Source organism: Mastomys coucha, unplaced genomic scaffold (assembly GCF_008632895.1).
Source record: "Mastomys coucha isolate ucsf_1 unplaced genomic scaffold, UCSF_Mcou_1 pScaffold9, whole genome shotgun sequence".
In the NCBI taxonomy this organism is placed as follows: domain Eukaryota; kingdom Metazoa; phylum Chordata; class Mammalia; order Rodentia; family Muridae; genus Mastomys; species Mastomys coucha.
In genome coordinates, this window is record NW_022196915.1 from 64377514 (window position 1) to 64395109 (window position 17596).

Below are 17596 nucleotides of genomic sequence, written 5' to 3' on the forward strand. Positions count from 1 at the left end.
TTCTCCTCCTGCTTCTCCTCCTCCTCCTCCTCCTCCTCCTCCTCCTGCTCCTCCTCCTCCTCCTTCTGCCAAGGTTTTACTATATAGCCCAGGGTGACCTCAAATTCACCATTCTCTTACATCAGCCCCATGCCAGGCAGTTCTATACCAGTCTGTAAAAGTACACATTCTATATAGTTTTTTTCCTCTTGAGGGGGTTTAAATTTAAAGCACACTGTGGATATAGTTCTATGATGGCTTAGAAATTGAAAACCAAAAGCCTTGGGAATTAAAATTAAAAATCTTGGCTGGGCAGTGGTGGCACACGCCTTTAATCCCAGCACTTGGGAGGCAGAGGCAGACAGATTTCTGAGTTCTGAGTTCAAGGCCAGCCTGGTCTATACAGTGAGTTCCAGGACAGCCAAGGCTACACAGAGAAACCCTGTCTCAGAAAAAAACAAACAAACAAAAAATTAAAAATCTTTTAGGACAAATTTGGATTTTAATAGAAAGAAAAATGTTTGGTTTTTGTTTTTGTTTTGTTTTTTTGCATTGTTAGCTTAAAGGTGCATGATCATTTATGCTGCAGCAGGGTGTGACACACGAACCACTTTCCCATCATTGTCTCAGCCAGTCCCCACAGACCTTGACAAGGTTGGTGGGACAGGTGAGGTGGCTCAGAGTCATACTGCTGCCCTACAGATGCAGCAACTGAATTCAGGTTAGTGCCTGAGGTCAGGCATGCCTTAACTGGTTTCACCAAGTCCCAATTTAGGTTATCTGCATTTCTGTCTCCCACTGTAGTGGCTATTCCTGGCTGTCAACTTGACCATATCTGGAATGAACTACAATCCAGAATTGGAAAGTTCACCTGTGATCCTAATCTGGAAGCCAAGAGATAACAAGTTTCTGACCTGGATCTTGGCAAGGAGATCTCGAGGCATAGTGGCTGTGAATCCCAAAAGATTAAGACAGGGAGATTTCTGAGTTTAAGGACATCTGGGATTAAAGGTGTGGTGGCACACACCTTTAATCTGGGCCACACCTTTTGCTGGAGACCTATATAAGGACACTGGAAGAAGAAAGACTCTCTTCTTCGCCTGCTTGCCTTGTGGGACTGAGCAACTGCTAGATCCTTGGACTTCATTCGCAGCTGCTGATGACCATTGTTGGGAGTTGGACTACAGACTGTAAGTCATCAATAAATTCCTTTGCTACATAGACTACCATAAGTTCTGTGGCTCTAGAGAACCCTGACTAATACACCCACTCTCTCCCATATGGTTGATTGTTTTCTGACATACTTGGAAATACTCACAAAGGATTTTGAACTTTGCCATACTATTAGCTTAGAATTAGAACATCAGACTGATGGGTAGTTCCCTTAAAAGTATTTTTTTTCCCTTGAGGCACAGATGCTTGGTGAAATCTGAACAGTCTTCACATAGTTTCTGTTTGAATCACTTATCCTCCCCCAGCCCCCAAAAAACCCACCAGGGAATCTCCCGACTGAGCGAGCTGACAGAGTCCACAGAAGATTCCTAAGGGAAATTCTTTCAAACTCCGTAGCCTACAGAGATCTTGTGACAGCTAGCACACAGCATGAAAATCCAAGATGGCAGCTGCTATCTTTCCCTCAGGTCTGAATTTCCAAACAAGGAAATCAGCCAGCTGCCAGATGAAAATCACTAAAAGTGGATTTCTAGTCCCTCATTTGCCAAGAGACAGTGTTTGTTATCACTGGAAGTTCAGGGAGCAAATGCGCAGTTCTCCACTGCTAATGTGATCTTTTGTCCTCCATAGCAGAGCTCACTGATTTAAGTAAGCCCCATCCACTGCATTCGCTATGAGTGAAAGTTTGACAAGTTGTTCACAAGTCTATCACCATAGCATTCACTCCGTCAAAATCATAGATGTGCACGGTAGAGTGAGTGGGTTTTAATTGTTAGTGTTGTCTGTGATGGGTCTAGAGACTTTGTCCTATGTGTTTTGACTTTGGGAAATAATGCATAGCTAATTATTGGGGACTTAATACCTAGTCAATATTATTTGAAATGATGGATTTTTCTCAAGAAATGTATTTTGTGGTACTCATCTTACAAAAATGTAAAAAGCCAGACTTCAATTTGAGAGGCCTAAATTCAAGTTCCACTTCTGCTACAAACTGTACACTACCTGGAAAGTCACGGGGCTTCGAGAGTTTGTTTCCTCGTACTAAAAATGAAACAGTTGGGTTTTGAACATGGAGACAGAATAATAATGTCTATTCACCACAGTGGCTCTCATGCCCAAGAAAGCAAGTGGAGCGCACTTATCTCTCTTGCAGCACTTACATTTCTTGCAGGAGCCTGAGGTGATTTGACATTCAATAATACAATGATTGAAGAGTGTCACAGTGTAAATGTGTACATGCGTACATGTACTATAAACGCTGAGATGCTCAGGCACATGTGATGAGATGCTCAGGGACATGTGATATTTACAGACCTCCATTGTTCAAAGTGGGGAAATGGCTTTAACTTTATCACTGTTCTTTTCTGGATTTGTTAGCTTAATTAAAAAAAATTATTTCGTATTATGTATGAGTGTTTTTTAAAAAGTTTTTAAACCTCCAATTTTATTGAATGTAGATGGGTGTTTTGCCTGCATGGAAATCTGTGTACCACTTCTGTGCAGTGCCTACACAGGACAGATAAGGGCGTCTTCTGAGACTAGAGTTAAAAAAGACTCTTGTGAGAGGCCGTGTTGGGTGCTGGGAATCCCACCCGGATCCTCTGGGAAAGCAACTAGTGCTCTTAACTGATTGAGCCAAATCTTCAGCCCTGTGTATGAGTACTGTGCCTTCATGTACGCACACTGCCTGCATGCCTGGCACAAAGGGAGAGGGGTGCCAGATCTCCTGCAACTGGAGCTGGAGCCGCCATGTGGGTGCTGGGAACTAAGCTCGGGTCCTCTACAGGGTCAGCAAGCGATCTTAACAGCTACCCATCTCTCTGGTTTCAACTATCATTCTAATTTCCCAGTGAAACAAAAAATTTGATGAAGCAAGACTAGAGAGGTGTCTTTAAAAAAAATATATATTCATTCACTTTACAACCCAATATCAGTCCTTTTTCTCCTCCCAGTACCCCCTCATGAAAGTCTTTTCCCATTCTCCCTAGAAGGGGAAGCCTTCCTCTGGGTGCCAACCTCCTATATCCCCATTTTACTCCCCACTCTGCTGCAGGACTAGCCACATCCTCTCCCACTGAGGCCAGACAAAGCTGTGCATTTAGGGGTGCAGGAGCCAAAGGCAGGCAGGTAGACAACAGGCTCAGGGATAGCCCCTGTTCCAGTTATTTGGGGGGACCCACATGAAGATCAAGCTATACATCTGCTACAAATGTACAGGGGGGCTAGGTCCAGCCCATGCTAGCTCTTTGGTTGATGATTCAGTCTCTGGGAGCTTCCTAGAGTCCAGGTTGATTGCCTCTTGATCTTCCTCTAGAGTCCCTGCCCTCTTTGGGTCCCTCAATCTTTCTCCCAACTTTTCTGCAAGACTTCCTGAGCACCATCTACTGTTTAGGTATGAATCTCTGCATCTCCTTCCATTGGATCTTAGGTGGAGCTTCTCAGAGGGACAGTTATGCTCGGTTCCTGCCTGTAAGAATAGTAGACTATCATTAAGTGTCTAAGATTGGCTCTTACCCATGGGATGGGTCTCAGTTTGGCAGTCATTGGTTGGCCATGCTCCCAGACTCTGCTCTGTCTTAGTCTCAGACATCTTGTGGGCGGGGCTGAAGGCTTTGTGGGTGGGTCGCTGTCCTTATCCTTTCACTGGGAGTCCCTCTGGGGCCTCTCCTCATCCCAGGTTTCTGGCATGTCAAAGGTGCTTTCTGCCATGCCAGATCACCTAAGTCCAATTCCTTCAGAACCCAGATGATGGAAAGAAAGAAGAGATTCCCACAAGTTGTTCTTAGTCCTCCACATAAGTGCTGTAGCATGGTAGTACATGCACACACACATAAACAAACAAATAAATGAATAAATGTAAATAATGTTAAGAAAGCCTTCTTCCTTTCTTTTCCTTCCTTCCTTTCCTTCTTTCCTTCTTCCCCTCCCCTCTCTTCCTCCCTCCCTCCCTTCTTTTTTTAATTTTCATTAAGACATTACACACCAGGAGAGGGGTTCAGAGCTTAAGCACCTTACAGTCTCATACACCATGAAAGGATAATCCAAGGTAACTTAAAAAATCAAATCCCTTCATTTCCTTGGAAGAGAAAGGCATGTGTGGATCTGTTACCCACGCAAGCCAGACTGAGGGAGGTTCTTTTGGGTTTGATCCTGTCTTTTAAAGCTTGGTGGGCCAGCTAAAATTGCTCACTTTACTCCTGAATTTTCCATCATTTTAGAACATTTTTCTTTGCATAATTTTTTGAATTCTCCTTTTTCCTCTGCTTTCCTCTTCCCAACCCCAAAAGTCTTTTGCTCATATTAGACTCATTTACCCAAAGGAATAAGTAAATGAGTGTTTCCTGAGGAGAGCAATACCTTAAAATAGAGCCATTTCCTAAATGAATATCTAATTGGTAAAATTTTAAGCAATGTAACAGTTTCACTAGATTTATGGGTCAGTCTCCTGTCCCCTAAAATATGTTCCTTCACCATTATGTGGTATGGTGATTTTGAAAAGAGTAAAAGCCATAGAATTCTTTCATGAAAAAATACTAGGCATCCATCATCTCAGTATGTAGGAGAGAAGTACTCGGTTGGAACAGGGATTGGACCCCAAGTTTTCTGAAAGTCCCCAAGCCCTGCTTTTCTTCAGCTGTTTCTGCAGAGGTATATACCCTAAAACCCTGGTAAAAAGCCAGACTGACAGACACACACATATGTGGACAGTGAGAGTAAGTCACATACAAGTGGATAATCCAGCCGGGCAGTGGTGGTGCACGCCTTTAATCCCAGCACTTGAGAAGCAGAGGCAGGCAGACAAACCAAAAACCAAAAAACAAAAACAAGTGGATAATCCATCCTGGAACATCCTAAAGAAGCATGAAGGCACCTCCTGCTGTATTGAATCACAAACCTAAGTTTAAGCAGGGAATATGGTAGAACAGGGAGCTGGCTACGGATTTCTATCTTGCCTGTGGGCCTCTGATTCTGTCTCATGTCTAGAACTTGAGTGTAGAGTATGTTTGGGTTGTATGGTAATTAGTGTCAAACAAATATATCTTTGAAATCAGTACCACCATTACTAGCTGTTTGGGGTTTGGGGCTGGGTTTCCCCTAATTTGCCTTTTCCCTTTCCCAAATGTTAAATCCAATGCAACCACCAAAATATGGATCTTCTCTTTGAAGCAAGAATTCCTGTGACAGTCCCCAAGCACTCATGACTAGGACCAGTGCAGCTTCCAGGCAGATCATGCCGGCCCTTTTCTTTTTTTCTTTTTTTTTGGCTGTCCTGGAGCTTACTCTGTAGACCAGGCTGGCCTTGAACTCAGAAATCTGCCTGCCTCTCCCTCCCAAGGGCTGGGATTAAAGGTGTGTGCCACAACGCCCGGCCCATGCCGGCCCCTTTCTAAGGTCATCATGGCAGCTGTGACATGGCTGGAGCTTTCAGAAAGGGTCTGTGGTGAGGACCGCATTCTGGAGTGGGTGACTCTTTCTGTGGGGCTGCTCTCTGAACAGTAGTTTATGTTTAGCAGCATTCTTGGCTTCTCCCTGCTACCTGCTGGGCATCCTCCTCCAGTTTGACAACTGTCTCTAGGCTTTGCAGAATGTCTGCTGGAGGCAAAATCAACTCTGACAACCATTACTATGAAGTAACTCCTTAGTTCTCACAACACCTTATAAGGTGGAGACTGGGTGTCACATGGTGCAGAGGAGGAAGAAATGCACAAAGAATGCAGAGACTGTGGGCGCGGTGGTGGCGCACGCCTTTAATCCCAGCACTTGGGAGGGAGGCAGAGGCAGGCAGATTTCTGAGTTTGAGGCCAGCCTGGTCTACAGAGTGAGTTCCAGGACAGCCAGGGCTAGGAGACTTAACCTCTGTCATGGGGCCAGCATGTGTCCTTGATCTCAAAGTGATGTAAGGCCTCCCTTCCCTCTGATGCCCCCAGGGGATCAGTTTTCCCTGGTGTTTATTTGTTTGATTTGTTGTTGTTTTTTTTTAACCTATGTTATCTCTAGCTTGGTTTGGGTTTTAATATCCACTTTGTATTTCCCACACAATAGCCTTACTGCTAATATGCACCTCTTGCCTAGCTGTACTAACCAGGATTTCAGTTTTTCACCGTGATATTAACCTGCCCATCTTTCCATCTCTTCATGCCTTCACTTTGACTTTCTCAAGCATGTTGTTAGATATCTGCTCTCGATCACCCCCTCCCCTGCCCCCTTTGCTGTGTACATTGCCTTCAGTGCACAGACTGGTCTTGGATCTGCCACACTGGGAACTGTTGTAAAGGTAATTCCTTAGGCCCGATCCAGAGCTGAACTCTAGGATGGACACCTACATACCTGTTCTAACACACCCATCATGTGGATCTAACTCTCTCTGAGCTTAGACTCCCTGTGCCACTTAACCAAGCTCCGACACCTCGGTGGGGGTGCACTGGACTCCTCACTCCTATGGCCACTGCCTTCTCCCTTCCTACTTTATCACTTGCACTTAACGACCTTTCAATTTTATTCTCTCATGAGCTATCAAACACGCATTTGTCTTTCTGCTCTAAGCACCAAATAATAAAGCAAGACAGTGAAATTTCTGGCCAGTTGCCAAGCAGAAGAGCTCTGCCATAGGACATCACCTGGACGGGTACACACCACACAATTTTACAGCAGAAGCTATAAAATTGTAATGTCTCCCCCCCACCCCACCAGCCACACTATTACATTAGGATTTTCTGGAATCTTAAAAACAAAACTAAACAAACAAAGGATGCCAGAACATATTCCAAGACCTAAAGGGCCTCCTTGTAAATCTGGTTTTTGTTTGTTTGTTTGTTTACTTGTTGTTTGACTATTTCAACATAGCTGGAACACTGGATGCTGTGTTTAGGGCAGGCATTTAATCCATTGGTTTCTGAATGTGTAGTCAATCACTTAGGACAGCTCACAGGCCCTCAGCTCTGCCTAGCCCTCAGCTTGCCTCTCCAGCTCTGCTGGGCTTTTGCTTTCTTCTGATTTCACTTTCCACTTCCTCTGACAGCCAAACAGCAGTCACAACAAACGGAACTATCCCTTTTCTGTTCCATGGATTTTAGTTATTGCCCTCATCTATGGGGACTCAAGGTAATATGTCCCCGGTCTCCAGCTTCTGACAGTGACCTCAAATCGGGGACACACGTTAAGCAGCTCCTAAAGTTTTTCCCGGGATTCTGGTTAGTTTGCACCAGCTCGGAAGCTGCTCAAGGCTCATCTTAACGATTCTTGGTGCTCTCTGCAGTGGCTATGAAGCCCTGAGCCCACTCACCTGCAGCTGGGTGAACCAGCTCAGTTCTTCAGCCTTGCTGAAAGCTGGCTCAGCCCCGGAAGTTAACCTGTGAGAAAGTTAGAGAATGAATGAGGAAGTTCTCTGTGGGCCCTGAACCCAGCGGGTGGTTAAGGAGAAATCGAAACTCAGCTGTTAAAACCGCTCTCCTTGCTTTTCAGAACCCTTTCCTCGAGCCTCCTAGAAGCCCTTAGCCAGCATCCGTCCCTCAAAGGCTGTGGCCAGGACCCCACGGGCTGTGGACCATGTACACCCACAGTAAGGTAGTGGGCCCAGGCTTGGGCACTTCCTCCACCTCTCAGGACCACGCTGGAGCTGGGAAGCACAAGGAGCTGGGCCTGCAGCAAAACCGGAGACAGAGTTTGGAGATGGCAGCTCCTGAGGGCCATAAGATGGAGAAGCAGGGGCATGCTGACGGGAGGAGGTAAGTATTTGCAAGCCGCTTTGGAAGCAGAAGTCCTGGTCCCAAACATAATCAGGCACTCCTGGTCTTTGGTGTTTGAAATCACAGAGGCTTAATAACAGGGATTTTGAAAGTGTTATATATCATTTACCTCTTTAAAGTCACCTAGGAATTGATTTATTATGCCTTGCACCTGCCAGTTTGCAGACCTTTATAGCATATTCTCACCCCCAGTCCACTGATTCTTAAGACTGGCTCTAGGATTAAAAGATGGATTTATACAACCTGGGCTTTTCATTCATTATGAAAGTGCGTGTGTGTGTGTGTGTGTGTGTGTGTGTGTGTGTGTGTGTGTGTGTGTTTTAAATTGGAGAAAGGAGTGACAACTCTAAATGAGACCACCACGCCAGAATAAAGGCAAGAAGGAACGTGATGCAGAGGATCTAGATATCTTTAAAGGAAGTTCTCCAGTGGTCTAACTTGGAGTTTCCATCAGTATAGCTGGGAGAACCCCAGCTGCTCATGATTGGAATGCATGCTAAGCAGGAACCCATAGGAGGCGATTATTCTTCAGCTGTGGTTTAAGGACTGATGGTGACATCCTGAAAGCATGCTTTGTAGAATGCCAGCGACCCTCTCCTTGCACCGGGTGGAATGGGCTCTTTTTCACTCCTCACCGTGGTTTGAAGTGCCGCCTCTGTGAGTTAGAACTGTACAAATGGTTTTATTTTTAGTTTCCCGATTTGCAGCAACTTCTTTGTTACAAGAAAGACAAATGCTGGTTGCTAAGGAACAGCTACATAACCTTATGACCAATACACACTAGCGCTAGTGTTTCTTCCATCCCCATGCCTTTTCTGAAAGTACCAAGGTTACAATACCGTTCAGTGTGGTTACCCTTGGATGGGATAGATGATCTGGGAGTCAATCAGAGACTGTGCAATTTCTCTATAATAACTGGTGTCTTGCCATAGTAGGAGTTCGTTAACTCCAAGTCACATGTCTATAAGCTGGTCTCACACTTATGAGTAGTTAATGATAAAACTCCTTTTATTAGGAAGCACCTATTTAGATATAAGCACTTCTTTGTATGCTCCTATCATCTCATGAGCACTAAGCAACTGTCTCTTTCTGTTTTCTGATCTTGCCGCATCTTGCCGGACCAAATCGCTCAGAAAGGAACAGTTTGCTGTTAGACCATTAGAGAACTTCCTGAAAGAATTCAGTTGCTTCATGTGAGTTGGTGGTAGTCAGCAGGTAGAGAATGCTCTCCCTTTGAGGTGTTGAACATCTTGAGTGTTTGGACCATTCTGGATTCAGCTTGTCTCTTTACTCACTATGCCAACTTTCTGAGTTGCTTCCTTAGTTAAATTGGTAAGTAAAGGGGCATGTATGTATGAGGGATAAATGGCATCTCAGTAAAAACAACAATGAAAAAATTAAGTTTTACTTATCTGGGGGAGAGAATTTAGGGGACTTATCTGGGGGAGAGAATTTAGGGGATGTGTGTGTGTGTGTGTGTGTGTGTGATGGAAAATAAGAAAGAATGATGCTGTGTCTTAATATTTCATTTATGTGATAAAGGTAACTTTACCCTCATTTGTGGGCAATGTTCTTCTGTTAGTTCATTTGGGTAACGGATCCAATGTGGGGATTACAGTCATGGGCTTTGATGCCTAGTTGATGAGTTCAAGTTCTGATTCTATGGTTACTTGTTCTCTGAATAACATGCTTAGCTACTACATGCCTCCATTTTCTCATTACTAAAGGTGACATAATCGCATCCTTTAAGCCAGTATTCAGTAAATGTTGGAAGCTGCCAGCCATGCCTTCATTTAACAACCATTTATTGATGATGATGATGATGATGCTCTCACCCTCAGATTGAGAAAGCATATTGACTTAAAATACCTTTTTACCAAATAAAATACATAAGTGCTCTGGTAGTTTTGTGCTAACTTGACACGTGCTAGAGTCCTTTCAGAAGAGGGAACCTCAGTTGAGAAAATGCTCCCATCTGGCAAGCCTGTGGTGTGTTTTCTTGGTTGAAGATTAACCAGGGAGGGCAAGAGCTCACTGTGAGTTGTGCCACTCCTGCTCCTGAGTGCTATGGGAAAGCAGGCCATGAGAAGAAGGCTCCTGAGTGCTATGGGAAAGCAGGCCTAGCAAGCCATGAGAAGAAGCGAGGAGGCAGCACTCCTTCATAGCTCTTGCATCAGCTTTTGCTTCAGGGTTCCAGCCTTGAGTCCCTGCCCTGACTTCTCTTGGTGATAGAACGTGACTTGAGAGTTGGAAGATGAAATACGCCCTTTCCTCCCTGAGCTACTCTTGGTCAGGATGTGTTACCAGAGCAGCAGAAAACTAAGACAGAAACTGGTACCGGGCCACGGAGTATTGCTGTGGGAGACCTGACCCTGTGTTTTTGAGAAGATGGTGAAAGGACTTTGGAGTTCAGAGTTTAAGGAGCTGTTGTGGGCACTTAGAAGGTAATGCTGAGAGCAGTGCACATGAAGGAAGCCTGACTCCGAGGTATCAGAGGGAAGTCTAGGAGCCAGCCGCTTAAAGACTCTAGCAAGGCCATTCGGAATTTCGAATTGTAAACGACCAAAATGAAACTTTTGCTGGGACAAGCGATACTGGGACTGAAGAATCATCCATGATTAAAGAGACCAACATCACAGAAGTGAAATCCTCTGGTAGTCATCTTGGCAGAGCCAACCTGGAAGCTGCGGTCCAGAGTTGGCCAAGGATTTACCTTGTGCTCCCAGCAGATCTGGCAATGTGGTACTCTGGAGGCATGAAGGGGCCATGAAGAGAAGCTGAGGCACAACTGAGGTGGCATGGTTGGAGTCCCTGAAGAGAGCCAGGTTGTTGGTGAAGGTGCAGGCCAGTTTCAGTGGACCCCCAAGCATTTTGGAGAAGCCAGTACCATAGGATGACTGCCAAGGGCAGCAGCAGCTGCAGAGTTGAGTCAGCCGTAGCCTAGGAGAGAAGCTGTGTGTGCTGCAGAGGATAAGCCAAGAGTGGAGCTAGCTGTCCAAACCCCTTGGGGTCTGGAAGGTTGTAAGTGGGGTCTCAGGAGCCAAACATTGAACTTTTAATACCATTGGACTTTGCATACGCTTTGATTTGATTGTGACTGGGCTTTGATTCTTCCTTCTTAGATCTAAGAAATCATATATTTTTTCTTTTCTTTTTAATTTCATAGGAATCCACATGTAACAGACTTTGGACTTTTATAGAGATTTTGGAATTTTACAGAGACATTTGAATTATAGAAAGACTGGAATTTTAGAGAGACTTTGGTGTTTCAGAGAGACTTTAGATATTTTGGAGAAATTGGGCATTTTAGAATCTGAAGTGCTTGAGTTTGTAACGCTCGTGGGACTTTTAAAGTTTGGAATATGTTTTATATTGTGATATTGATATTAACGGCATCTTGGGGACAAGGAGAAAGGTTTTGGCTTCACATTGATGTGTTTGCATATAAAGTTGACAGGAAGTCAATGTGCTGGGAGTTTTGTGTCAACTTGGCAGAAAATAGAGTCATTTGGGAAGAGGGAACCTCAAATGAGAAAATGCTCCTAATAGGTCCGGCCTGTGGGCAAGCCTTTGGTGCAGTTTCTTGATTGATGATTGATGTAGGAAGGACCAGGACACTGAGTGCCACACCCCTGGGATGGTGGTTTTGGGTGCTATAAGAAAAGAGGCTGAGCACGCTATGGACAAACTTCCTTGATGGCCTCTTGCTCCAGTTCCTGACTCCAAGTTCCTTCCTGGAGTTCCTGCCCACCATGTCCTTTTATGATAGACTGTGCCATGGGGGTATTATCAAAATAACTGCTGTGCACCCCCCTCTCCGTCCCTCAAGTTCCTTTTGGTCTTGGTCTTTATTTGAACAATAGAAAAGTAACTAAGACAACAAGTTAAAAAATCCATGAAATTCTTTAAAATCAGTGATTCTTATTCTATGACAGACTGCCAGGTAGGATATCTTTTTATTTTTAAGCCGCATTTGGATTTCAGTTATTGCAAGTGTTTATTATTTCATATTGGCTTTTATAGTTATTTTTACCTGGTGCTATGTACCTTGTTCCCAACTATTATAAACTATTCACACAGATTTAAAGAGAAGCAAAAAGCTTATATAAACTTGTAATCCAAAGCAATCTTTTGTTCCCTCTTTTATTATTATTTTGCTTGCTCCTAGCAAATTCTACTTACATCTATACAGATGTTAGGGGTACAGGCTTCCAGCCTGATTATACCCAATTGTGGGCCATAGGCTCTTGTCCATTGTTAGTGAGAAAAGCCTGATGCTGTTTAAGAAAAAGTAAAAAGACATTCTGAAAATGGATCTATCATGTAGAACTTTACTATACAGTAGTTAACGTTTATATAACATATACACAAATTCTGCTTACATAGCACATTTGTGGTCTACTGCATATGGAGTTCTATAGTGACTTAAAGATAGAGCAGCAGTAACAGCAGTTACAGCAAATACTTATGAAGCACTTACTGTGTTAACAGTGCACCACACATACTAACAACCTGACAGTAACACAGGATCTCTAGCTCTGGATATTTTTAAAATATTTGAACAACTATCTACTTAGCAAACTTCATAAGGATTTTTTTAAAAAAATCTTGATGGAACAGATACTTCTGCAATAATTACATGAATAAATCTTTATGTGTGCTATAAAGGAAAGCCATTATCCAAGCTAGCTTTCAGGGCAGGAAAGTATTTCCTAAGATAGGATATTTAAACAGAGACCTATAGGAGAGTGAGCTGTATGTGTATACATGTTTGTTCTGTAGGTAGTGATGATGAGACTGTCAACTTGACAGGACTTGAAATTATTTAGGAGACAAGCCTGCAGTTAGACCTGGGAAGGATTATTCGATTAGATTAGCTTCTGCGTATGCCTGTGAAGAACTATTTTGATTAGGTTAACTGAGGAGGGTAACATTGTACTCTGGCTTTGGGTAGGGAGTTGCATAAAAAGGAGGGAGCTAGCTGAGTCCAGTCAGCATTCACTGCTTTTGTCTTCCCGACTGAATGAAATGATCTCAGCCATCCCCACTGCTTTGGTTTCCCTGCTGTGATGGACTTTACCCTTGAAGTGGGAGCCCAGATAAACCTGTGGTGGTTTGAATGAAAATGGCCCCTATAGACTGACTCATAGGTTTGAATGCTTATTTCCAGTCTCTGGAATTGTTTGGGAAGGATTAGAAGGTGTGGCCTTATTGGGGGAGGGATGTAACTGTGGGTGGGCTTTGTGGTACAAAAGTTCAATACCATTTCAGTTAGCCTCTGCCTTTGCCTCCTGGTTGTTGCCTCAGGTAGTAGCTCTCAGCTACAGTTTCAGTGCTGCACCTGCCTGCCTGCTGCTATGCTCCCTGCTGTGATAGTTTGTGAATCTCAAATGTTTGCTTTTATACATTGCTTTGGTCATGGTGTTTTGTCATGACAATAGAAAAGTAACTAAGACTATTACTTTGATCTTTCTTTCTTTCTTTCTTTCTTTCTTTCTTCCTTTTTTCCTTCCTTCCTTCCTTCCTTTCTTTCACTTTTTCTCTTTTTTTCCAGACAGGGTTTCTCTGTATAGCCCTGACTGTCCTGGAACTCACTCTGTAGACCAGGCTGGCCTCGAACTCAGAAATCCGCCTGCCTCTGCCTCTGTGCTGGGATTAAAGGCATGTACCACCATTACCCAGCAGACTAATACTTTCTTTCTTGAGCTATTTTTGTCATCTTTTTCTGTCACAGTGACAGGGAAAAAACAAAATACAAGGTCTACTTGGTTTTTGTTTTTGTTTTGCATTTCCTTGTTTGCTAGCTTGCTTTGGCTTTTAGAGAAAGAATCTTTCCAGGTAGCCCACAATAACCTGAGCTCATTATGTAGCCCACACTAACTTTGAATATGTGATCATTTTCTCTCAGCTAGATTACAGACATGCTCCACTACCCCCAGCTTTCAAGTAACACATTGGTAGTTATTAGAGCCTATAAAAACCAATTTACTATTTCCTCTCCACTACAGTGCTCCAGATTTCAATTTCCTGTCTCCCTATGATTAAAAGAGAATAAGTTTTTGCCAGTAGATGTTAAATGGCATGAAAGCAGTGGCCTTATTCTTCCTGGAGATGGAGAACTGGATAGTGTAGAAGCTTCTCTTAATGTTATGAAATAATACTACACTGGAAGAGCTGAAAGATTGTCTTAATGAGCAATCTTCCCAATGGCTCAATATAGATGGCTATTCATTAGGGGGGATTGTTTAACTCAACTCCTAGGCAAGGCCCATAAGCAGTTAGAAAGTTTGTCACGTAATAGATAGTGTTTAACTCTTAACGATAATGATGCAGTTCAATGAGCTGGGTTGGTACCTCAACTACTACTAGATCCTAATAGCAAACTAATTAGTTGAGCTCCTCTTGCACAGCTTACCTTTGGAATGATAAATGTGTTAGAACATTGTAATACTGTAGTAGCACAATGCAGATTAGCTACAGCCTTAAATGAGCTGAGTACCCCTCAAAATAACTGCAAAAACAAAATAGGCAAGCACCAAAGTAACAATCAGTTGGGGTGTTCATGTACACTAGGAAAGTTCTCTACCACTAGCAGTCAGTGGTAGAGTACTCTTCTAGTATACAGGAGGCCCCAAGGCCAAGCCAGTATCACCAGAAAAACAAAACAAATAGTTAAAAAAAAAAGAGAGAGAAGTACTTCAAATATCTCAAATGCCAAACTATGCATTTATATCTTGTACTTAGAGTGACATGAACATTATTGAATTTTATCTTCAAAATAAACACTTTACCACCTGACAGATGAGGAAAGTAAGTCTTGGAAACTCATTTAAGTTTCCCAAGTTTCCATTGCTTTTCTTAATCAGTAGCTAGAGCTCAAACCTAGGTCTTTCCACCAAAGTAGAAACTGCTCAGGATCTGGGGGTGGGGGGAAGTGACATCAAAACTCTCTGCTTACTTACTGTTTTGTGTCTACATTAAGAAAAAATCAGTAGGTCAAAGAAAGTACTAATACAGAAGTAGTAATGTGGCACTTACTCACAGCTTTGCAGGGAGAAACAATTTCTTTAGCCACCTATCCCTTGCTTGGTGAATGACAGAGACATCTATAAGAAAGTCAGATTAACAAGGGAAAAGAGTATTTAGTAAGTATTTATGTGTGACACAGGAGCCTTTAGAAATGATGATACAAAGATACAGGGAAATATGCATATTGGTGACATTGCTCCTTACCATGACAATTGCTTGACCAAAGCAGCTTGAGGGAGGAAGGTTTAACTTTGGCTCATGGTTTCAAAGGGTACAGCTTCTCATATGGGACAGTTTTTTCATGGCAGGTGGAGTTTATGATGGAGGCTTGTGACAATGTGACCATAGAGAGGACAAAAAAAATTTATAAACTGGAATCAGAACAGAGGTGTCCATAACTTTCAAAGGTTTGCCACAAGAGCCATAATGCTACCTGTCAGACCCCATCTCTTAAAGACTTTCTAGGACACTTGTTGCTCTTGGAGACCACCTGGCTTCAGTTCTCAGTATCTATCTATATCAGGGCTCATAACCATCAGTTACAACAGCTCCAGGGGATCTTATAGCCTCTTCTGACCTCCAAGGGCATCAGACATGCATGTGGTACACATACCTATGCAAAGCACCATGCACATAAAATAAAGATTAAACATCTAAAATAAAAATATTAAAAATAAACTACTGCCACAAGTGCCCAAAGCATGTCCCTCTAAGAGACATTTTGTAGATAATAACACACCTTATTTTTATCCATGGATTTGATGAAAGGGGAAGAGTTTGCAGCTATGGGATTGGTTGGGAAGGGTTAGGAACTAAGAATCCACGAAACAAAGGAGGCCTGTTTATTTAGCTTCTTCCTGTTAGAGAATTCCATCATGGTCTGCTTTTAGGGGCAGGGAAAGACAGATCTGCCTGCTTCTTGACATCTTCTAAAATGCTAAGGTGCCATATTTTGGAAAAATGTGCCCCAAATCCTATCACTATTTCTAAGTTTTTTTCTAAGTAACTTAGATGTGTGTGTGTGTATGTGTGTGTGTGTGTTTGGGTACATGTATGTGTGTGTTTGCGTGTTTGGGTGTGTGTGTGTGTGTGTGTGTGTGTGTGTGTGACCCACAGGTTGAATATCAGAATCTTCCATCTCTGCCTCACTAACCTTATAGGTAGAAGAGAATGATGGCAATGAAGGTAATCTAGTATTGCATCACAGTCTGGGTCACCACCTTTATGTATGTGTGTGTGTGTGTGTGTGTGTGTGTGTGTGTGTGTGTTTGGATATGTGTGTGTGTATGGGTGTGTGTGTATGTGTGTTTGAATCTCTTTTTTTGGTGATGCTTTCTACAGATGCTACAAAGATTGGTAACCTCCTGTTAGAGTGACTGTTGTCATTCTTTCTAAGCAACCTCAAGTGCATGGTGACTTTTGATCAAAGTCTAGAATGAATGGTTTGTTTGATGCTATGACCTAGAACATGTATCAGTATGTAGGCTTAAATTTTTCTTAACCTACTTTATTTAGGGTTCTTAAATGCTTTAACCCCCCTTCTAGCCCACTGACCAGAAGTAGAGGAAAAAGAAGGTTTATAGGAAAAGTGGGTTGTAGACCTGCTTAGAAGTAGTTCTTTAGGGTAATTCCACTCTTCATTGACAGGATACCAGCAGTCCAGTCCAACAGCAAACACCAAACAACAATCAGTAGTGGTGGCACAATCCAGCAGAAACTGCAAGGCTCCACCAAATCAACATGAGTCAGTGGAAGTGGCCAGAATCAGCTGGAATACTACAGATTCTTTGGCCTGTTTCTATGAAGTCAAGACAAGCGAAGACCAGCAAAGTGTTGTATGGTGTTGCAATGGCAATGCAAGAGAGACCTTTCACTGTTTGTGGGGTTCTATTTATATTCTTTCTAAACATCATGTGCCCTGTTTCAGTGTCTGTTTTCAGTAAAACATCTCATGCCTTCTCACAAGACAGCTTCCAGAAAAATATCACTTGACACAACCAAGTATCCGTTTAAAGAAACCAGATACTTCTACTTTGTCAGTATGTATGAAGATGTATGACAGCAGAAAAGAAATTTCACAAAAAAATTCTTGCTACATGTGACACATTGACATTTTCTATTCCTTTTTGGGTGTGGTATATACATGCGAGTTTGCACATGCATGCATATACATGGGGTAGCCAGAGCAGAGGATATTGGGTGTGTTTCTCCATCACTCCCTATCTTATTACTCTGAGATAGGGTCTCTCACTGAATTACAAGTTCACGTTTTTGCCTAGGCAAGGTAGCCAATGAGCTCTGTGGACCTGCCCACCTCTGTATCCTCAATACTGGGATCATAAGCCTACTGAGCAGCCATGCCTAGCTTGGGGATTTGAACTAAGGTCCTCATGATGGCAGAGCGACTGCTCTTACCCACTAAGTGATCACTCCAGTCTCCATTTTTCTATTCTTGTTCATTAAAAAATAAATTCATTGCATGATTTTATAAAGCTTTAGTGGGCTACACCCTATGGTCTGAAAAGCGCAGCTCCATGCAGAGGAGTTTGTTAGAGTGGAGGGAAAGAACGACAGTTTAGTTTTTAGTTTGATTAGATCAAATTTACCTTCCAGTTTATAGAGTAGGGTATAAAGTCCGGTCCTGTTAGAATGAATTTTCAACTTTTTTT

General features: G+C 42.9%; 1 protein-coding gene and 1 long non-coding RNA gene across 4 annotated transcripts in view; one reads left to right on the forward strand and one right to left on the reverse strand.

Annotated features, from left to right (window-relative positions):
* LOC116084393 overlaps positions 1-7599 on the reverse strand; it is a 9383-nt gene extending 1784 nt beyond the window's left edge. The window contains exons 1-2 of the long non-coding RNA XR_004116091.1: positions 7436-7599; positions 3667-3884 (exon numbers count right to left, since the gene is read on the reverse strand). This is a non-coding gene — a long non-coding RNA (uncharacterized LOC116084393). The remainder of the gene's footprint in view (positions 1-3666; positions 3885-7435) is intronic.
* Positions 7178-17596, forward strand: part of Epsti1 (epithelial stromal interaction 1) — a 102740-nt gene continuing 92321 nt past the window's right edge. Inside the window, exons 1-2 of one of the 3 annotated variants that reach the window (XM_031361368.1) lie at positions 7178-7254; positions 7615-7877. In XM_031361368.1, the coding sequence (XP_031217228.1) occupies positions 7699-7877 (179 nt within the window). In that variant the 5' untranslated portion in view covers positions 7178-7254; positions 7615-7698. Of the gene's footprint in view, positions 7255-7552; positions 7878-17596 lie in introns of those variants that run through there. The other 2 variants (XM_031361367.1, XM_031361369.1) reach the window with 2 other exon arrangements.